The sequence below is a fragment of the Eschrichtius robustus genome, chromosome 16 (genome assembly GCF_028021215.1).
Source record: "Eschrichtius robustus isolate mEscRob2 chromosome 16, mEscRob2.pri, whole genome shotgun sequence".
Classification (NCBI taxonomy): domain Eukaryota; kingdom Metazoa; phylum Chordata; class Mammalia; order Artiodactyla; family Eschrichtiidae; genus Eschrichtius; species Eschrichtius robustus.
Genome location: NC_090839.1, coordinates 12126798 through 12149293, shown reverse-complemented (window position 1 = coordinate 12149293; position 22496 = coordinate 12126798). Strand labels below are relative to the sequence as shown.

General features: G+C 50.4%; 1 protein-coding gene across 4 annotated transcripts in view; it reads right to left on the bottom strand.

The window, feature by feature from the left end:
* The window catches only part of PTGIS (prostaglandin I2 synthase), a 45328-nt gene extending 23762 nt beyond the window's left edge, over positions 1–21566 (bottom strand). Inside the window, exons 1-5 of one of the 4 annotated variants that reach the window (XM_068565757.1) lie at positions 21305–21566; positions 11059–11182; positions 8783–8961; positions 6103–6246; positions 1480–1631 (exon numbers count right to left, since the gene is read on the bottom strand). In XM_068565757.1, the coding sequence (XP_068421858.1) occupies positions 1480–1631; positions 6103–6246; positions 8783–8961; positions 11059–11182; positions 21305–21378 (673 nt within the window). In that variant the 5' untranslated portion in view covers positions 21379–21566. The remainder of the gene's footprint in view (positions 1–1479; positions 1632–6102; positions 6247–8782; positions 8962–11058; positions 11183–21304) is intronic. The other 3 variants (XM_068565758.1, XM_068565759.1, XM_068565760.1) reach the window with 3 other exon arrangements.
* Between the last annotated feature and the right edge of the window lie 930 nt (positions 21567–22496).

The following is a 22496-nucleotide window of genomic DNA, read 5'->3' as shown; positions in this document are numbered from 1 at the left end:
TTAAAAAAAAAAAAAAAAGAAGTTAAGTAACTTGCCCCAAATCACCAGCAAGGAAGCAGCACAATGGGGATTTGAACCCAGGTCTTATTGCAAGTATCTGAGACCAGGACACACAGTATTTCTCAACCTTCCTACAGCACCTGTCATACATGCAGTATCCCAGCCTCACTGGAGATTCAGATTCAAATGGACCATGATGGGGCTTGGTGACTTGTCTTATTAACAAGGACCCCAAAGGATTCTTCTCACTGGGGAAGTCTGAGACACAGTGGCCAGGGGAGAATGCAGCTCAGTGGTTCCTATGGCCCTGGCACTCTGAATCCAGCAGGAAGCTCTTTACCAATATTGAGTCCACAGAAATGAATGACGTGGGGTTTTACAAACCGATGTGGAAAGTTCTAGATGTGGAGTTCAGTGAAAATGCTAAGTAGCAGAACAATGCCTCTCCAGTGTGCTATGTCGATGTTATAAAAGCACAGGGCTGATAACTAAGAAAAACGAAGGCATGTGTGCTCAGAAAGACATGCTCAAGAATGTTCGTAACAAGCTAACCAAACCAGAAACCAGAAACCACCAAGATGTCCATCCACTAGGAATGGATAACAAATTGTGGTTATTACGCTAATGAAATACTTCACAGCAACGAAAAAGAACAAACTATAGATACATTCAACCTGCATGAATCTTACAGACATGAAGCTGAGTGAAAGAAATCAGATATGAAAGGGCACATGTTGTATGATTCGTTTTACAGGAAGTGTAAGAACAGGTAAAACTAAGCTGAGGTGAAAGAAATCCATAGAGTGGCTAACTCTGGGGGGCGGATATTGACTGGGAAAGGGCATAAAAAGTTTAGATTTACCTCGAAGCTGTGCATTTAGGACATGTGTGCTTTCCTGTATATAAATTATACCTCAGTTAAAAAAAAGAAATTAAAAACCTTAAAAATAGAAAAAAAATGACACATAACTCTGTGTGTGTGTGTGTGTTTGTGTGTGTGTGTGTTTAGAGAGAGTTCTGCAGGATATACTCCAAGCTAGTAATAATGGTCACCTCTGTGGAGGGGAGGGGGAGTGGTGGGCTGGGATGGGGAGAAGTTGGAGAATTCTTTTATTGTTCCCTCTAAATTATTCTATATGGCTGGAATTTCTTATAATCAGCATAAACTACTTGTAAAAAATTCTAGAGCAAATTAAATCTTAAAACTAGAAAAGGAGCATACACACACACACACACACACACACACACTCAAGGTCCCCAGGCCCCACTCTAGATGTGCTGTATCAGCATTTCCACCGGGAACCCCAGCTCTAGTCCAAGCCCTGCCTCCCCACCACTCTTCTCTTGCATACCCCAGTGACGGGGATCTCACTACCTTTAAGGGCATTAGAATGTCTTTCCTCCTACGTTATCTATGATCTTCCCTCTCTGGGTCCCTCCATTAGCCCCACCACCCACCAGGGCCCCCACGGTGCTTACCCACTGACAGGGAGCCACGTGCCAGTTTGGGGAGCAGCAGGTCAAGCTGGCGGAAGGTGTGGAAGATGTCGGCTGAGTGGATGCGGTCCTGGGCCTGGCTCTCCTGGGTGTGTGGCGGTGCCTTGACACCGTACAGAGTCAGGTAGCCGGCTCTGGGGGCGGCAAACAGCTGGTCAGGGGGTTGTCTTTGGATACTCCCGGCCGAACCCTCCCAGGGCTGCCTACACGTTTTCTTCATTTGTACACCTGAGGAGCACCTAATTTTCCTACCATATGTCAGGGACCTCTCTGGGCCACAGAGTCAGCAGAGAAGAAAACAGACAAAACCCTCACACCCTCATGGAGCCAACACTCTAATGAGGGAGACAGACAGAGAAACGGGTGGACGAGTCATAGGTCAGCTGGGGCTCAGAGGGAGGGACAACGAGGGAGGGGGTGGGGAGGGGCTCTCGGTGAAGGATGAGAAGGAGCCAGCACGGGGAGAGCAGAGGGAGGGGCCCGAGGCACAGGGAAGAGCCAACCTCCTGCGGCAGGAAGGAGACAGAGCGTGGAGGAGCTGCCCGGAGGCTGGTGAGCAGAGCAGAGTGAGGGGTGGCCAGTGGGGCGAGATGGGGGCACTGATCAGGAAAGGAGGCTCCTGCCCCTGGAGAGGGAGTCAGGGTGGGCTCCCTGGAGGAGGCAGGTCTGAGCTGAGACCTGCAGGATAAGCAGGGGAAAGGGGTTCGGGCAGAGGGCACGGTCCCCGCAAAGGCCCAGAGCCAAGGGAGCAACCACAGCCAGGTCAGGGCACTGCCAGGTACTGCTGGCCCAGGTGCTGGACCGGAAAGTGAGGGGCTGGGGCGCAGCACCCTGGGAGTTTGCAGGGCCAGTTACACAGGGCAGGCAGGGGGCTGGGTGTCAAGGGTGAGAAGGTTGGCCTTGACCCAAAGAGCCCCGAGGGGTCTGAGCAGGAGAGGGACAGGGCCTGGTGGGGGGTATGGAGAGAGGATGAGACACAGGAGCAAGTGCGAGCCCTCGTGTGCACGCACACACACACAACACACTCACAACACACACACACACACCGCCCACAGGAATGCTCTCAGAGGAAATGTTTTCACCACCAGCCACTTTTTAATGCTCCAGGAGCCCAGCCCCACTGGCCTCCGTCCTGGGAGGAAAACCGCAGGTTTTCACTTTTTCCACGTGGTGAGAGGGGCCAGGACTTCTGAGAGAGACACCATGAGCCCTGATCCAGCACCCCCTCAGCTCCTCCAAGTCCCTGGATCTCCCAGGACAGGGATTTTCCGGAGAAGGAGAGGAAAGAAGCAGGAATGAGGGAGGATGGGGCTGAGAAAGGCCTGTCTGGTCCCCACTTTGTCCCTCATTCACACAGTGTAGACACACAGTAGGTCTTCAATAAATGTTCTATCAGTGGATGAATGGATGGATGGGAGGGAGGATGGGTGGATGGCTGGGAGGGAGGACGAGTGGCTGGATGAATGGATGGATGGTTGGGAAGGAGGGAGGGAGAGTGGGTGGATGGATGCATGGATAGCTAGAACTTAATCCAGAGAACACTGATCTTGGAAGAAAATATGGGGTCACCATGATTCTGAGCTCAGTTATCCAGGCTACTCTCCCACCTTCTCCCTGCATCCCACTCACCTTCCCCTCAACCAGTTTTGGCCTCCATGCCCCCCAGAGATGGCCGAGTTCAAGACCTGCCCATCCCACTGGACTAAAAGGAAGCAATCCTTCCTTCAGAACAGCTGAAACGAGCTACCTATAGAGTCTAACCCGTCGGCCCTACTGATGCCTCTGCATCAGCCCAGAAAGAATTCCCTCCTCCTTTTCCTCCAAACGTGTAAGCCCCTGGATCCCTCCTCTTCAGACGAATGTCCTCAGTCTCCTTATGGCAGAAGTTGTAAAGGTGCAGCCCACAATCTAGATTCAGTCCAGAAACGTGTTTTGTTTGGTTAATAGAGTTTTCCTAAAAACAAACCGAATGCATATTTAAACATTTGGGGAAAGTCATACAAAATCTGGATTTCCCCCTCCATCTCATTTTGAAAAAGGAGAAAGTCTGACCACTGGGAACCTGCAGTCCTGCCTGGAAGCCCTGGGTAGGAGTGGAGTCACGGCCACCCCTCTTAGACGGGCACAAGCTGGCAGGGTCAGACGGTCCTCCCCAGGCCCTGCGGTCTCTGTGACACTGCAGTTAAACACCTGTCACCATTTGTCATCCTACTTGCACTGGTTTTTTTCTTAAAGCAGAAAACTAGTTCCTTAGATAAAATTTCTACCAAAAATAGGCAATGAAAAATAACCCCTCCCCAAAAGAAAAGAAAACCAGGAAGACCACAAGGTTTCACACTGTGGACACGAAGCCCCTTCCTATGGCACCTCCACATCAAACTAACACCTAACACAGCTGAAGACAGGCAATAAATAATTACATGACCTATAAATAACACACATGACCTATAGGTGGCGCTAGGAGCCATAAAGAAAAAGCTGGAATGGGTGGGGTAATGAGAGGGCCATCATATTAAATGGGGTGGCAGGAAAGACCTCCCTGAGCAGGTGACCCTTGAGATGAGACTTGAATGAAGTGAGGCGGGAGCCATGCCGACATATAGGGAAGAGCATTCTTGGGCAAGGGAACGGAAACTGCAAAGGCCTTGAGTTGGGAGCATGCCTGGCCTGTTCAAGGGGCAGCAAGGAATCTGGTGAGATGATACCAGCAGAATCAGAGTTAGAACTCTGGATGTGATTGAGTGAGGCAGGGGCCCACACAGGACAGGTTGGAATCTCACGGTCTCGGGCTACGTGAACACACACCTCTGTACCAGTGTGACTGTCATCCAACTTGCCCACTGCTTTTCTATTTCAGGGGCTGCAGACGGTGATGAAAAGGTCCAAGGAGGCAGGAGCTGCAGCCCAGGGCTCAGGCCCTGAAGACACAGGGATCCATTTACATCTGCCCTCCTGCACTGTGCCTGCTGTTACCATGAGCCTAAACGGACCCAGCTGCCACCACGTGGCCCCCACCTCCCCCAGTGCCTCAGCTTCTTCTCTGACTTCTTTGCCCACACAAGGATACGGGATGGCAGGAGCTAGGAGACCTGGGAGTGCCCTGCTGTGAACTTGCTGGGTGGTTTTAGCTGACCCTCTCTGGACCTCAGTCTCCACACCATATGATGACAGGGTGGACCAGACCTGCATCACCCAGACCAATCACAGCCATTGATGGTGTCTGCACCACTCCAAGGTGAAATGAGAAAAAGGGGACACACCAAGGGTCATGCTTGAGAGTGTAGACTCTGCATCCAGCCCTGCCAGGACCCCAACCGTGGGACTCTGGGCAAATGACTTGGACTCTCCAGGCCTTAGCTATCTCATCTGTCAAATGGGGTTTGTAAAGTACCCGCTTCACAGAGTTGTTGTGAGGATTAAATGTATTAGTGCACACTGAGCCTACATGAACACACACATGTCATAAATATTCCTGTGTGCCCATATGTGTCAGCAAATGCCTGTCCTTTATCCTCAAACTGTGTTGCTGTAATTTTTTGGAGCGGTTGAAATGTCTCGCTTTTATGAGATGCTGGTCATTAGGGGTGCCACCAAAAACTACTGGCTCTCTTTCCCTCACTGCCTGTGGCCATGCTCCTCCATCCCCGCCGCCACGCAGTCAAATCCACCAGCAGGTCCCACCGACCCCATCCCCCAAAGCTACCCAAATTCTCGCCATCGCCTGGTCCAGGCCACCATTCTGTCTCACCTGGGCAACTACAACAGCCTCCTAACGGGTCCCCCTGCCTCCCTTTCATTGCCATCCACCCAAACTATGGTCTAGTCTCTATCTGGCAGCCAAAGACAGCTTTTAAAACTCTATGTCCAGGGCTTCCCTGGTGGCACAGTGGTTGAGGGTCTGCCTGCCGATGCAGGGGACACGGGTTCGAGCCCTGGTCTGGGAAGACCCCGCATGCTGTGGAGCAGCTGGGCCCGTGAGCCACAACTGCTGAGCCTGCGCGTCTGGAGCCTGTGCTCCGCAACAAGAGAGGCCGCGATAGTGAGAGGCCCGCGCACCGCGATGAGGAGTGGCCCCCACTTGCCACAACTAGAGAAAGTCCTCACACGGAAACGAAGACCCAACACAGCCATAAATAAATAAATAAAAATAAAATACTTAAAAAAAAAAAAAGAGCTTCTCCCTATGTTAAAAAACAAAAAACAAAAAAACCCTCTAAGTCCAATGGTGTCATGCCCCTGCTTAAACCCCCAATGTCACTCATCTCACGTAGAAAAAAATCCAAAGCCTTCCATGGCCTTGAGGCTCTGTGAGACCCAGTTTCTCTGACCTCATCCCCCCCCCCACCCCGCCCCACCTCCTTGGCTCATTAGGCTCCAGCCACACTGGCCCTCTCGCCAAGCATCTGGGTGACCAGCAAGGCCCCTTTTCTGGCCTGTGTCTCCTTTACAGCTCATAGGCTGAGTCAGGCGACCACTCGGAGTCCCAGATACAAACCGTTGTCTTACAGCCTTTGCTTTGGAGCATCCCAAACTGCTTCCCCATCCACAAAGTCCTCCTGGTTCCCTTGGCCACTATTAATGGCTGGTCCAGAGTGCTGGGCTCACCTGAGCAGGAAGCTGTAGGAGAATTCCAGGAGTCCCATCTCATGCCAGCCACTGCCTGCTTCCGTGGTGTCACCCAGCAGGACAGTGTGGAGGTTGGTATACATGGCTTCCATGAGCGCCTGGAGCTCTTTGTGGAGGAGAGTCCTGGGGCAAGGAACAAAGGTGTGAGAGTGTAGCTTCCAAAAATATATATATATATATGCACACAGGCACCTCCTTGGACAAACCTCAGAGTCCCAGGGCTCCAGTTCCTCATTGGCAATGAGGGCTTTTGGAAGATTGGCTTAAACAAAATATTATTTCTATCATCATCAACAATGACGATAGTTACTATTCATTTTGCCAAGCACAATGATCTCATTTTATCTTTTGACAGCCCTAGGGATAACAGTTACTATTATGATACCCATTTACAGATGGAGAGACTCAGGGTCAGAGAGGAAAGTGACTTGCCAAGGTCACCCAGCCAGTAAGTGATACAGCTGGGACTGAAACCCTGATCTGCCCAACTCCAGAGTCTGAACTTTTAAACAGGATAGTCATCCCCTCTCGGGGCACACGAGCTTGGATAAGGAACCCACAGACTTGCGAAGAGAGAGAACTAAGAAACCAGCCCTTTCTCCTTGAGATCCAAAGTTAGGGAGACCTGTTTGGATAAAGTGTCCCGGACCAAGGACTGCTAATAAACATGACTCCAAGTGAATGCTCCATGAGGAATAAGGGAATCTGGCTGGTGATCTGGTCTCATCGTGTGTACCTAGGAGTCTGAGGAGAGGACCAGTTCTGGGAGAGCACGTGGCTGAAGCCAGAAGCCCCCTCTGTACTGAGCCTCCACAATACAGTCAATATTGAGCCATGACTGAACATATGATTAGAAGCCAGGAAAGATGGGATCTTCTAACTAAGTTTAAGGCCCCGCTACACCGCACAAGCATCTAAACCATAAAGGACCCCACAGCATCAAGCGAAGCGTCCATGGGGTGGTGCAGAGCCGATGTTCCACAGTGACACCCTGTGGCAGCAACAAGACCAGTGCTAGTGTACCCATCAGGTGCTCTGGCTCTCTGTTGCCACCTGCTGTTTGGACACAGGATGGACCCCTTTAGACTGAATGAGCCCCTGGGTTCTTGGATAATTCAAGACGGGAAAGCTTCCAGAGGGGTTCCGCGAACTTCCAGGTGATAAAAGCTTTGGGATGTTTCACTGTTGGAAAAACAATAGACATGACCCATGTGAGATAATGTGTGTGAAGGGCTTAACGTAGCGCTTGGCACATTGTAAGTGCTTAATACATGGGAGCTGACACAGTGATCAACCCTGCTCCAACTGTTCCCTTGACTCCACTCCAAGCACTAGTTCTTGACAGAGACAGTAGCCCCCAATAGATGTGGCAGCCATGCCCAGAAGACCTCATGCCAGCTTTTGAGAAATGCCCAGAAACTCTCGGCAGTAGACATTGGAGGAAACTGGGATCCCCCTGGGTAGGGGGTTTGGATGCAGTGAACTGTGGACTCTTGTTGCTAATGGGACCCCTAGAATAGCAGGACCCAGGACACTCAGGCTCAGGAATACTCCTAGCAGCTGTCCCACAAAGCCAAGGTCAGACTGAGCATTGCCTCTCATCCATGTTCACCTCATGATGCTGGCCTTTCCTCAGCTTTAGCAGTCCTGCAAAACCCAGCCTTCTAGATGCTTTTCCTGACTCCAGGAGGTGAGTCTTCCTGGAGAGAGATCACTAAAGATGACCATCAGACCGTGTGCACTCTTTAGGGGAGGATGCAGAGTCTTAATTCCTCAGTATCTCGGTGGGAGGAGAATGGGCTGTGGAGCCTGCAGACCTGGGTTCAAATCCCAGCTCTGACACTTACTAGCAGTAGACCTTGGGTAAGTCACTTCACTTCTCTGAGCCTCTGTTTCCTCATCTGTAAAATATGGATAAAAATACCTACCTCTGAAGCTGTTGCACAGATATGAACACGTGCCTATCAAACACCTGGCATTTGGCAGGTGTCTTCAGAGGGAGGTTGGCGTCATTCTGCACTCCTGCATCTAGGATGGTGACCAGTGTATGAATGAATACAGGGTAGATGCCCTCACAGGTCCTTTTGTTGATGTAAGTATTACTTATGTTTCAGAACCTGCACCACTTCTAGCTGTGTGATCTCGGGCAAGTCACTTCTCTTCTCTGAGTCCCGTGTCCTCATCTATAAAATGGGGCTGTAAGTTACTCTCCAGCATTGGTGTGAAGACTCATGAGATCATGCATGATGCTTGGCACAGAGTATGGACTCAAAAACATTAATCACCCCACCACCTCCCTTTATTTGACAGATGTGGAAACAGAGGCTCGGTGCGGGGGTGGGGGGCGGGGGCTGGTTTGCCCAAAGTCACAAAGCTAGGCAGTGGGAAAGCTGGGATTTGAATCTAGGTCTAGCTGACCCCAACCCTGGTCTCCTTCTACTAAAAATCAGAGCTGCCTCTTGGGAAGTAAAGAGTTCTTCCTCAGCCCAATTCTCTAGGGTTGTTTCTTGTTTTGTTTTTGTTTGTTTTCACAAAATGAAATGTCTTTACTGGACACCTGTTGTGGAAACAAGCTCAGCTCACACAGGACTTGAACTACGCGGGCAGAAGCCGATCGCCCACCCTGGCCCACCCATGGGTACCATCTGCAGCCACTCACGGTTTCATCTTGGACTTTTCATCACTGGGGCTGTAATGCAGAAGCTGCACGTCGAAAATCCTCTCCATGAGGAAGACGGCGTAGGCGTGGAAGTCCAGCCTGGTGCGAGGCTCCCACACCACCATGTCATAGGAGTGTGGGTCCAGGAGGACAGTGACATACCTGCCCCCCACCAGCACCTGGGAAGTTGGCAGGGATGGAGTGAGGAGTACGACTATGAACAACAGCAGTTCTCAGAGGTCGACTTACCCTGTGCCAGGCAGGGGCCCCACCAGGTACTTAACAGACAATGCCCCCTCATCTACCTCTCACAACCACCCGGTGAGGCAGGGACCATCATGCACCCATTTATAGCTGAAATGTGATAAGGCATAAAATGTGCCCGAGATCACACAGCTGAGAAGTGGCAGAGCTGGGAATGGAATTCGGCACTTTTTATGAACCAAAGGTTATGCTCTTAACCACCTCACTTTTCAGCATCTTCCGTGGTTATCTTGGTTAATGTCGTATCTCCAGCAGCCAGGAGAGAGTCTGCCCACAGAAGCAGCAGATGGATGTGCGTGCATCATAGGTGGATGGATGGACGAACCGGGTGGGTGGATGGATGGATGGATGGATGAATGAACTGGGCGGGTGGATGGATGGATGGATGGATGGGGTGGATGAATGAATGTACAGATGGATGGATGGATGGATGGATGGATGGATGGATGGATGGATGGATGGGTGGATGGATGAATGTACAGATGGATGGATGGATGGATGGATGGATGGATGGATGGATGGGTGGATGGATGAATGTACAGATGGATGGATGGATGGATGGATGGATGGATGGATGAACTGGGTGGGTGGATGGATGAACTGGGTGGGTGGATGGTTGGATGGATGGATGGGATGGATGAATGAATGTACAGATGGATGGATGGGAGGATGTTGGTGGATAAATGGATATATTATAGGTGTGGGTGGGTGGATGGATGGATGAGTGGATAAATGGATGGAAGAAAGGAAGGAAGGATGGATGGATGTTGTTGGATAAGTGCTGGTGCATGTGAAAGCAAAACCTTCTTTGGGAGGCTGAACTCTGTATGTAACATGCTGCTCAAGATGGGAAGGAAACAGCACTGGAGAGCTGTAATCCTGCAGTCAACAAAGGTAAGGGCATTTTCCCTCAAATGTCTGTGGAGGGGGTCACACAACTCTAACTACCCACTGCCTTAGCCCTGTTTTCAAAATGTGGTCTGTGAGTCATGTTAATCAAACTCTCTTATAAAATACAAGCCAATATCCAAGAAAAATGCTATTGGATGGATGGTTAGATGGGTGGATAAATGGAAGGATAGATCACTGAATGTGTGTTGGATGGAAAGATGGATGGATGGGCCGCTAGAGGTTGGTTGCAAACTAAATGTATGAATGAATGTTGGGTACATGGATGGCAGGATGCTAAGTGGATACTGGGTAAACAGATTGAAGGGTGAATGTTGGATTCACTTCTAACTTCCAAGTTAGAAGGAGACGTGGAAGGTGGATGGATGAGTGATGGTTGTTTGGATGTTGAAGTGGTGGATGGAGAGAGATATAAATAGATGTACATAGAGTGGACAGACATTGGATATTGAAAGGATAGATAATCAAATGCTGGGTGGTAGTGGCAGATGGATGGAAACATGGGCAGATAAGCAGAAGAATGGAAGTTGGTGGAAATTGAATATATGGTTGAAAGTTGGGTGGATGCTACGTCCATGAGTGGAAGAATGCTGGATAAATTGGGTAGACAGGCAGAGGAAAAGATGATGGATAAGTGGATGGATAGACAGATTTTGGATAGATATTTAGAAAGATGGATGAATGAGTGGATAGATGGAGGTTGATGGAAATGGAATATATGAATGAATATTGGATGGATATTAAGATGGAAGAAGGCTGCTTAGATATTGGGCAGATAGGCAGAAGGACAGATGTTAGATGGATGGGTGGATGTGGGACAGATGGAAGTTGAATGAATGGATAGAGGTCGGTTAGATGAACACACCAAGTATTGGATAATATTAAATGACTGCATAGCTGCACGTTGGGAAGATGCTAGAGGGATAATGAAGGGATGAATGTTAGATAAATGTTGGATGTACAGTTGGATAGGCATATAGAAAGTTGGTTGGACCACTGGATGGTTAGTGTATGGATGGGTATTGAAGAAATCAGTAAACACCAGGTTTAATAGGCCCAGCTGCTCATCCCCTTCCCTCCCAAGAGGCAAAAGAGGCACTTACAGTAAAGATATCACCATGCTTCTCCTTCATCCTAGTGAGGAAGCTGGCAGCATCTTTTCCAAACTCCAAAGCATAGCCCAACCAGGGGATACTGCCCAGGTCCAGGGGAGGCTCGCCAGGTCGCCTGCAGAAGCCACAGCACTTATCACCATTTGGTGAAGCAGGGAAGAGGACAAAGAGTGTGGGGCATGGCGTGAGATTTTCCGTGGAGAGGAAGGCTTCCCTGAGGAGACATTTGACCAAAGACCTGAAGGCGGTGAGGGAGGGAGCCACATGGATATCTAAAAGAAGAGCTTCCAAGCAGAGGGAACAAGGGCAAAGGCCCCTAAGTTGGATCGTGCCTGGTGTGTTCAAAGAACAGTGAGGAGGCCAGGGTGGCTGGATGTGGGAACAAGACGTGTACAGTAGAAGGTGAGGCCGGAACAGGAACAGGGGCCAGACCATGCAGGGCCTTGTAGGCAGCTCTGAGGACTTCAGCTTTTGCTCTGAGTGAGGTGGGAGCCACTGGAGTTTGAAGCAGAGGAGGGACAGAATTTGGCTTTGGTTTTTACAAGAGGCTTTTGGCTGCTGAGTAGGGAATAGACCACAGGGGGCTGAGAGCAGAAGCTGGGGTACCAGTTGATGTTGGTACATTCTGGGGGGTCCAGTTAAGGTGGTCACCTCTCTGCAGGTAGGAGAACCTTCCAGAACCCAGTAGTATTAGGATACAGAGTTCTCTGTTTGAGCCAGCATGGACCAGGGTCCTGGTCATCTCACACTTCCTCTCATGCCCACCGAGAAAGGGTGAGGCTGGAGAGCATGGCTGGATGGCAGGAGGTGGTAGAAGAACTGCCCTTATCGCTGACCCCTGACTGCCCCTCTCCAGCTCAGAATCTGAGGTATCTCAGGAGGCCAGAGGCCATGCCCATGGCCTGTGGGGATGCCCTAGGGGTACAGGTAGCTCAGCCAGGGGGTAGGAAGGTTGTGTGTGATATTCAAGGTCAAAATCTCATCTGTGAGAGCAGAGGGGCTCCTCTGAGGCTATAATAACATATCTACAGCTCACTACGGTGGATGGAATTCTAAGGTGCCTACAATGACCTACAACTGAGTGAGGTAGATGGTACAGTTAACTTTGAGAAAGGATGATTCTTCTTAGTGGACCTGACCTAATCAGGTGAGGACAGGGCTTACAAGGGGCAGGGATCTTCCTGGCAAAAGAGACTGAGATTTGGCATAAGGGAGATTCTTTGCTGCTGGCTTTGAAGATGGAAGGGGCCACATGGCAAGGAATGCATGGGGCCTCTAGGGGCTATGAGTGGACCTTGGCTGACAGCAAGCAAGGAAATGGGGACCTCAGTCCCACAACCACAAGGAGCTGAATTCAGCCAGATTCTTCCCTGGAGGTTCCTGATAGGAAGGCAGCCTGGACAACACCTTAATTTCTGCCTTGTAAGACTCTGGACAGAGAACACAGACACACTGTGCTGGACTTCTGATCTATTGAAGTGTGAGCTAATAAATGGGTGTTGTTTTAAGCTCCCAACTATATGGTAATTTGTTACACAGCAAGAGATAACTAATACACTCAAACTGACATCGCACTTGCACTGGGCCCTGCCCTTGGCCAAGCATTTGATATATGAATGTCTCATCTCATCCTCCCCAACCACCCTCTAAGGGAGGGGCTGTTAGCTAAAGAGAGCTATGTTATGATCACAAAATGGGCTTCACAATATTACATTCACACCTTCACCAAATATTAACTATAAAGCAGGCATCATCCTGGGCACTGGAGATACAGGAGTGAACAGGGAAGATGAGGTGGAGGGCCCTGACCTCACAGGGCTTACATAACTAATAAGGGGAGACAGACAAAAACAAAGAAGCAATATCATTTCAGAGAGCGAGAAGTGTGATGAAGAAAATAAAGGAGATAAAACGTGACAATGAAAAGACAAATAACTCAATTTAACAATGCACAAAAGAATTTGAATGGACAGTTCTCCAAGGAAGATATACAAATGGCCAGTAAGCACATGAAAAGATTCTCAACATCATTAGTCATTGGGGAAATGAAAATCAAAACGACAAGCAGTACCACTTCAAATCCACTAAGATGGCCATAATGTTAAAAAAAAAAAAAATGAAAATAAGTCCTGGGAAGAATGTGGAGAAATGGGAACCCTCATGTATTTCTAGTGGGAATGTACAATGGTGCAGCTGCTTTGGAAACTAGTCTCGCAGTTTCTTGAAAGATTAAAAGAGTGACTATATGACCCAGCAATATACCCCAAAGAATTGAAAACATAAGTTCATACATAAACTTATACACTATTGTTCATAGTATCATTAATCATAATAGCCCCAAAGTGGAACCAACCCAAATGTCCACCGATGGATGAATGTATAAACACAATGTGGTATATTCATACTGTGGAATATTATTCAGTCATGAAAAGGAGTGAAGTACTGATTCATGCTACAATTTGGAAGCACCTCAAAACCATCATGCTGAGTAAAAGAAGCCAGACACAAAACGCCACATAGGGTATGATTCTATTTCTATGAATGTCCAGAAAAGGCAAATCAATGGAGATAGAAAGTAGATTCATGGTCTCCAGGGTCTGCGGGGAGGGAGGAATGGAGAGTGACCGCTCACGGGTACCAGCTTTCTTTTTGGAGTGATGAATATATTCCAGAGTTAGATAGTGGTGATGGGTGCACAGCCCTGTGGCTATACTAAAAACCACTGAATTGTATATTTTAAAAGGGTGAGTTTTATAGTATGTGAAATACATCTCATTAAAGAAAAAAGAAGGGTGATATGAGATAGTGGGGAGGCGCTAGTTTAGAGAAGGTGGTCAGGGAGGGCCTCTCCAAGGAGGTGCCATGTGAGCAGAGACTGGAAGGAAGAGTGGGGAGAAGAACCTTACAGGCAGAGGGAACAGCAAGTGCAAAGGCCCTGGGGTAAGAGCACACTTGGTGAGGTTCTCAAGACAGCAGGAGCCGCTGTGCCACTGGGAGTGGAGGATGTGGGGGTGAAAGACTGGAAATGACCTGGGGACCAAGAGGGCCAGTGGCCGAGGACAGAGTCTGGCTTTTATTACAAGTGTGGTGGGGACCCTCTGGAGGGTTTGAAGTAGGATTTAGGAAGTGATGTGATTGTGCTTTTAAAAGGTTGCAAGAGGGAATTCCCTGGCGGTCCAGTGGTTAGGACTCTGCGCTTCCACTGCAGGAGGCACAGGTTCAATCCCTGGTCAGGGAACTAAGATGCCGCAGGCTGCGCGGTGCAGCCAAAAAAAAAAAAAAAAAAGTTGCAAGAGCGAGAGACAGGAGGGAGATGTGTCAGGAGACTAAAGCAATAATGGTGGGAGTGGAGGCTGTGATCCCCCAGGAGCCAGGCCTAGCATCCGACTCCTCCACTTCCAGGTCAGGGGTTTTTGTGCCATCCCCAGAAGTCCAGGGGGGACCACCTTCCCTTCATCCTTCTTCCCCTCCCTGTCTACCTTCTTCCACCACGGCCTCCTGCCTCCTCAGTCTGACTGTCCCCCAACATAACCCAAAGCGGGGAACAGGTGGTGGACAGAGAGACTGGCTAGATTTGAGGGCCAGAGTTTGGGAAATATGGAAGCAGAACCAGAGGTGAGGGTTGAGGGCATTAGGAAGTGCCTCCCCCCACCCACTTCCTCCTCTCTCCCCACTCCCACCCTGCCTCTGAGCCCATCATTGAGGACACTCGCAAAGGTGCAGCTCGGGGATTCTAAGGGGGTGCTGGGGACGTGCCAGGACCCTTCCTTTCCCCTCACCTCTCTGTGAGCCACTTCTCCCGAAGGCTCCGTTTAAAGGCTGGCACAGCACCGGGCTGGAGGAGCCCAGCGTGCACCAGCCCTCTCCCAGTCCAGGTCTGAGCCCAGAGACAGGACACAGAGGCGGCGATTTTTGCACAAGAGGCAGGAGGGCAGGATGGTTGTTATGAGCCTGACTTTAGCACCACACGTCCTGGCTTCAAATCCTAGCCATGCTTCTTGCTGGCCGTGTGACTTTGCTTCCCTACGCCTGTTTCCTCACCTGTAAAAGAGGAGTGACGACACTACTGACCACACTGGGCTGTGATGAAGATGAAGGGGGCTGTAGAACAGTGCCTGGCACCTGGCAACCGGGGAGCAGCTGGGGTGGGTCTGAGAAGCAGGACCAATATGACTCCCGGGTGCCATTTCTTGAGCAACGGCTATATGCCAGGTGCAAAGGTTTCCTTGCTTGGTAATAATGGCTGATACTTGATGAGCCCTGACTGTGTTATCCTTTGAGGAAGGAAGCATTGTATTTCTATCAAGCCCATTTTACAGCAGATGAAACTGAGGCACAGAAGGGGGCTGAGCCACTTGCCCGAGGGCCCACCGTGGAGGGTCTGGCTTTCTAATCCAGGCAGGCCTGGCTGCAGAGCCCACACTCTTGATGCTACACTCGGCCCCAAGTCACCCCAAGTGGACATCTGCACAGCCACTTTGCAGGTGAGGAAACTGAAACACAGAGAGGTTTCAGCGACCTTCCCAAACGCAGGGCCTGAGATTTTCCCCTAAGATTTTCCCCTTTTGGGGTGTGGGTGGGGCTTCCTTTCCCTGCCTTTGACTCTGGCTGCCACCGGAGCACCCCAGCGAGCCTGGTGTTATTTCTGGCAGCATTCATCTTTCCCCTGAAAATTTCCAAGGAGGTGCGGACAAAGGCAGGAAGCTGGGAGCCCAGGCATCTGATTCCTGATGTGCCAGAGGCTCCTTCAGCCCCCGGGGCCCTGAATCCAACTCAGGCCCAGGTCACATTCCAGGGTGACTCAGCCAGAGGCCAGCGGGGGCGAAGGAGGCTCTATTTTGGGGTCTGCGGTCTCTAGCCTCCCTCATGGACACTCTCACTGTTCTGAGGCACTGCCAGGCCCTGGGGGGCAGGGATGCAGGGCGTGACCCTCTCATCCCCAGCTCCTGCCCACACGGCTGATCGCTGCCTTCCCTTCCTGGTTCAGATACCAAGGCATCTTTTTTGATTCTCCCCTGGAGCTTTGATTCCTATCATGTGGGTTCCTCAAAAACCTGCCCATTCTTTGCTCACAGAGCCCACCGCCAATCCCATCATCTGTCCTGTCTCTCTCTCCCACTCGTACCTTTGAGAAAATCAGGGAGAAAGTCATGCATGGATATCAACCACCTTTGTGTCCCTTGAAGTATCACACCCTCTCTGGACCGAAGTTCCATGAAGGCAGACACTTCTTGTAGACCCAGCACTTAGAACAGTGCCTGGGACATAGTAGACGCTTAATAAATATGTCTCAGATGAACGAATCATGCACACAGTTGGTGCTCAATGAGCAGCACCGGCCTCCCAGACTCGTAAGAAGTTTAAGGGAGCTAATGCAGGTCAAGAGCCTGACACACAGTCTGCATTCCGGCTTGCCCAGAGCAGAAGTTGCTCATTTAGCTGTGCAGTGTTGGTAGATTGCCCAACCTCTCTGTCCAGTAGTTTCAGCTCAATTCAGGGCCTCAAGGAGGATTTAATGGAGGAACAGAGGGGCTGGTTGCTGCCCAGCTGGGTTGGAACAACCTGAGTCTGTTTAAACCGTTTAACCCATTCTTTCCCCAGGGCTCATCCGCAGGCTGTCTGCCACTAACCAAGGGTCTCCCTAACCCTCTTCTGCTCTTCCCTCCCATTGCCTCCCATGGTGTAGAAAAAGCACGTGGCTGCCTTGCTCTAGGTTCTGTTTTCCTGTTTTTGTAATAGATACAGATTCATAGCCTTGTTCCTCAGCATAATAAAAAAACAGTAGAGCAGGTATAGTGATAAATAGAACAGCTGCATGTTGGAGAGGCAATAGGGAGTGGTGGAGACTGTGGCAAGGTTTAGAGCAGGTTCTACAACTGAGTCCCAGGCAAGTGTTGCTAGATCTTCCAATTTTTCAGGAGAAGCTGGAAATCTGGGGGTTTGTGTGTGGACTCCCCCAGTTTTCCCCCCTTGTACTGTGTGGTCCACATCAGACCCACCTGGGGCTGAATCCAGTCATGGACTACCATTTGGTGACCTCTGGTTAGCACGTGTTAGAATGAGACAGATTTATTTTTGCCTAGTAATTCCGTATCCTGCAAGGGCCCAGAATGACCCTTGTGCCTCTATGAACCCTCATCTGATGTCACTGTGCCACCCAGAAAAGGGTCTCCCACCCAGGAGACTTCTTCCAATGCTCCCTGGAGCAGCCACACAAGCCCAAAGAGGAAGACAGACGCATTCAGCCTGGTGTAGTGGCTGGGGCCTGAGAGACCAGCTGCGTGAGCTAGCTCAGAGCCCAGATGGAGAAACTAAGGCCCGGAAAGCAGGAAGGATGTTTCTGATACTCACACGGCAGATAATTAGCCCCAGTGGGCACAGCAGTCAGACTCCTAAGTCCCAACACAAGGCCTCCTAACTCCCTGCTCACCACCTTTCCCCGGAGAAAATACTCACGGTTACTGAGCCGGGTTTTAAAATTCTTTGCCATAATGGCAGAAATTTGAATTTGGACTGGGAACTAGATGATATTAAGAATTATCTTTTAGGGAGTTCCCCAGTGGTCCAGTGGTTAGGACTCTTCCCTCTCACTGCCAGGGGCCTGGTTCCATCCCTGGTTGGGGAACTAAAATCCCACAAGCCGTGCGGTGTGGCCAAAAAAAAAAAAAAAAAGATAGCAGAAATTTATTTTAAAAAAAAGAATTATCTTTTATATTCTCAGGCAGAATAGCAGCGTCACAATTGTTTTTTAACATGCACCCTGAAATACTTAATGCTGAGATATCATGATATCTGTAATTTTTAAAAATATGTTAACAGCTGTCAAATCAAGGTGATGGGTACAAGGGGTTCTTATACTGTTCTTTTAATTTCTTCTGTATAGTTGAAACTTTTCATAGTTAAAAATGTTTTAACTTTTTAAAAAGGCCAGACGTAAAGACAAGAGTAAGTGACTGACTGAAGTAGTGCTTTTTTTACCCTTTAACTGAGAAAAGCATGAATTTTGGAACCAGCTAGATGTAGAATATAACTTCTGTGTGGCCTTAAGGAGGTCACTTAGCCTTTCTAAGCCTCAGCTGTCAGGTGGAGTGATGGACATCACCTTGGGGGCTGATCAGGAGAAGTGAATGAGCCGTGGGAGGTGCAGGGCCTCGCGTGTTTTGACCCAAACTTTGGATCGCCATCAACACGGCATCAGTCTCGTCTACCTCTTTTTCCAACACTTGATTATCTGTGGTTCCTGAAGAATCTTCTGGTCATAGCTGCATCTCTTACTATCTTCATATCATGTGGTTTAAGACTTTTGAGCATTCAGATCACAAATAAAATGTGTGGGAAGAATGAAAATTCATTTTTTCTGAAAATTAAAAATTCCTGAAGCCAAAATTTTTAGTCCACGCGACCCTAGGCAAGTTGCTTGGCCTCTCTGGACGTCAGTTTTCTCCTCTGTAAAATGGGGGTAACAAGAGTGCCCCCATCTCCAAGTTAGGAGAAAATGAGACTGGGGGCCTAAATTCCGGCCCCTGTGGGGTCTCCCAAGGGTCCACACAACTCTGCCCCACCAGGGTCCACACTACCACCTGCACAACTGTCAGTGACCCCCATACCCACACTTCTCCCCAGTACCCACCTGGTGAAACTTCTAAGCTGCCCACAGGTATAAAAATCAACAACTCACCCTCAAAGACAAATTAGCTCTCTGGATTGATAGCAAGAGTTACCTAAAATAATGTCTGACATTCCTTCTAATCCAGCAATTCCACTCTCACCTACTATTATCGTCATCATTCCCTGTTTTGTTTTGTTTTGTTGGGGTTTTTTTTGGCAGTGCCGTGCGGCCTGTGGGATCTTAGTTCCCTGACCAGGGATCGAACCTGTGCCCCCTGCAGTGGAAGCATGGAATCCTAAACAGTAGACTGCCAGGCAATTCCATCATCATTCCCATTTTAAAGACTGGGAAACTGGACTTCTCTGGCGGTCCAGTGGTTAAGACTGCGCTTCCACTGCAGGGGGCGCAGGTTTGATCCCTGGTCAGGGAACTAAGATCCTGCATGCCTTGTGGTGTGGCCAAAAAAGAAAAAAAAAAGCATAAAGATTGGGAAACTGAGGCAGAGAGCAGTTACTCAACTTGTTCTTATTCCTGGAGGCTGGGAGTTTCCATATGCTAAGCACCCAGGTACCCAGCCTCCCAGAATCCATGTATTCTGTTGCTGCCCTCATCTGCCCCAGAGAAAAGCACAGACCAGGAGGCCCTACAGGATGAGCCCAGCACATTGTCTGAAATAGCAAAAACACTGGAAACAACTTGAGTCCCTCAATAGGGACAGGAATAAAAGGGAAAAAATAAACCTGCACCTATTCACACTATGGAATACTACACAAAAGATTGAAAGAATGAATTAGATCTCCACATAGCAACATGGACAGATGTCAAAACGAAAACCTGGAGTGAAAACAGCAAAGGTACAGTCTGAAAACAACTCTGTACAGAGTTTCCAAAAAGCCTGACAACTTAGGAAAAATAATTTATTTCTCTATAAGGAAACTTATCTGTGGCCTTTTTCATTTTCATTTTTCCAGGCAAATGATTGAATGTATGGTGTTAAGTTTCACCTGGAAAGGTGCCCAGAGGTTGAAGAAAAATATTGTGAACTCACTGTGTGGAAATTCAACTAACACATTGTTTAAAAATAAAAGGTTTCCAGAAAATTTCTGGAATTTTCAGACACTCTGATTTAAACACACACACACACACACACACACACACACACACACACACACACACACACTTCCACCGCCCTGTGTTATCTACGAGCTAATGTCTATGCGTATAAGAATAATTTTTAAAATAGCTGGGAGGCTGAGGAGATATGACAACCAAAGGCAGTACCCTGGATGAGATCCTAGCACAGAAAGAAGACGTTAATGGAAAAACTGATGAAATTCAAATAAAGTCTGGAGTTTGGTTAATCGTAACAGACCAGTGTTGGTTTTTTTAGTTTTAATGACTGTACCATGATAATGTAAGAGGTTAACAATAGCAGAAACTGTGAGGGGTATTTGGGAACTCTTTGTACAACTTTTCTGTAAATATAAAACCAGTCTAAAATAAAAAGTCTAAAATAAAAAATCTTTTTAAAGGATCTGGGAGGTTCCTCTCAAATTAATCAACAGGAGAGGTCCTGAGTTGTCGGAAGAGTGGTTAAAAGGGCTTCAGTCTTATCTATAATGGGATAAATGCTTAAGTCAAATGTATTCCCTGTGCAATTCAAATTAATTTTTAAAATATTTTATAAAAAGGAAAAGATCTATACTGCCATCTCCTTGATTTGAGATGGATGAGTTTTACTTTTCTCCTAAATCGCAGATTCTCGATGGAGCAGGAGAACCTTGGGCGCTAGGAAGCTGAGGCATTTGGTTCCGGTTCTACTCCGCCCGAGGAGACCTCAGCAGAAGGGAGACCCCTTTGTGGGCCTGAGTTTCTCAGGCAGAGGGAAATACCGAGCCTACTCAACCCCTGCGTCCGGATCGGGGAATCCTGTGGAAGGTGGTTCCAGGGCCGTAAGAGGGCATCCTTCAGGGCATCTGCCTTCCCCAGCCTCAACTCTGCCGTCTGCGTAATGGGGATGAGAGCAAGCCTGGGGGTTGACACCGAGTTGGTGCACGATCCAGGCAGAGGCTGAAGAGCGGGAGGGGGTTTCTTCCACCGGGAGTCACACCGAGCATGTCCACGCACCCACTCTGCACCCGTGACTCTCGGTTCTCAGCTGAAACCCCCTCGCAGGTCCCGGGCACCGCTCTCTGAGCCAGGCCCGGGCTTCTCGCGTCCCCGCCGAGCGAGTGTGTGCGGTGGGTGAGCAGCCCTCTGGGACTCCTCTCCCTGCACCTTCCCGCGCGCGTCTCCCCAGCTCTGAGCCCTCTTTAAGCCCTCTGGGCCTGGCCCCCTCCCCGGGGCGGGGGAGGAGCGCGGAAGCCCCTTCGGCCGGACACCTGGGCTCCCACCTCCAGGCTCGCCCGGGGGGTGTAGGGGACGGTGGGAGGAGGACCCCCCTCCTGCCCGCGGGACTGGAGCGGGGTTTCCGACGCGGGCCCGCCGCTGGCTCGGCGACCCCGTCGCTGCAGCCGGGGCGCGGGCCTGAGCGGAGACGACCCTTTGTCTGGCCGGGGGCGGCGCTGGCGGGCCGGGGTGGGGGGAGCCGGGGGCGAGCCGGGGGCGGGCCGGGCGGGGGGCACTCACCGCGTGCGCCGGCGGCTCAGCAGCAGCAGCAGCAGCAGCGCGGCCAGAAGGCCGAAGACCACGGCCCAGGACATGGCAGGGCCGGCGACCAGGCAGCGGCTGCGGAGCGCCGGAGGCGGCCGGGCTGGCTTGGGGGCCGCGGGGGCCACGGGGGCCCAGCCCCGGAGCCGACCCCGCCCCCACGCCCCTCCCCCTCTCCCCCGCCCACCCGCTTACGGGCGGGGGCAGGGCCTGCGATCCCTCCCAGGTCCAGGGGGTGGGTGGGGTCGCTCTTGGAGACTCCGCTCAGCTCAGCTTCTGCGGGACGGGCTCCGACCCCCTGGCCCAGGAAAGGGTGGGAGGGGTGTGCGTGGAAAATGTGGGTGCGGGGGACGGGAAGGAAGGGGATGCGGTGGGACGGGAGGGATGGTGGAGGGGAAGGGGAGGGGATGTGCAGGGAGGGAGGGGTTACGCGGGGGGGTGGGGGAGGAATGGGGGATTTGGGGAAGAGGAAGGAAGGGAATATGGGGGGACGGAGGGGTGATGGGGATAGGGAAAGTGTGAGGATGAGAGGTCAAGCGGTGGCAGAGGAGGGATTGGGGGTGGGAGGGGACTGGAAGGGCCTTTCCTCCACATTCCACCTAAGCAGTCTCCACCACCCTAGCCGCCCCCCCCCCGCCCCTCACCCATCCCATCCCCACCCCACCCCGGATGGGCTAGAGAACATTAGTTTTCTATTCTGTTGGTCTGGGCGGAGTGGGGTTGTACCGCCCCCTGTTTTACCTTCAATAACTACAGTGGAGGGGGCACAAGAGCTCAGAGAACCCCGCTCTGAGTCCCTCATCTGCAACTGCTGTAGGGACAATAAGTGTACATCACCCACCTGTACCTGCAGCACAGCAGGGGCTCAGAATATGGTGGACATTGTCACATTACCTGGTACTTAGGGTGTTGGCCTCTGGTGCCAGTGACTCTGCAAGAGACCACCCCTGGGCACTGGCGAGAACATGGGCTCCCAGCTGGAAGGGTCTGGACCTCACTCCACCCTCTCCACTCCCTACACACACCCCACCCCATTTACACCTGGGAAACCTTGGCCAGGGAACTTACCCTCTCTTAAGCCGCTTCCTTATCTGGGGACAGAGAGGTCAGAGTTGTACTTTACCTTAGGGGGTTGCTGTGAAGAATTGATGAGAGCTTGTCAGTAGCAGGA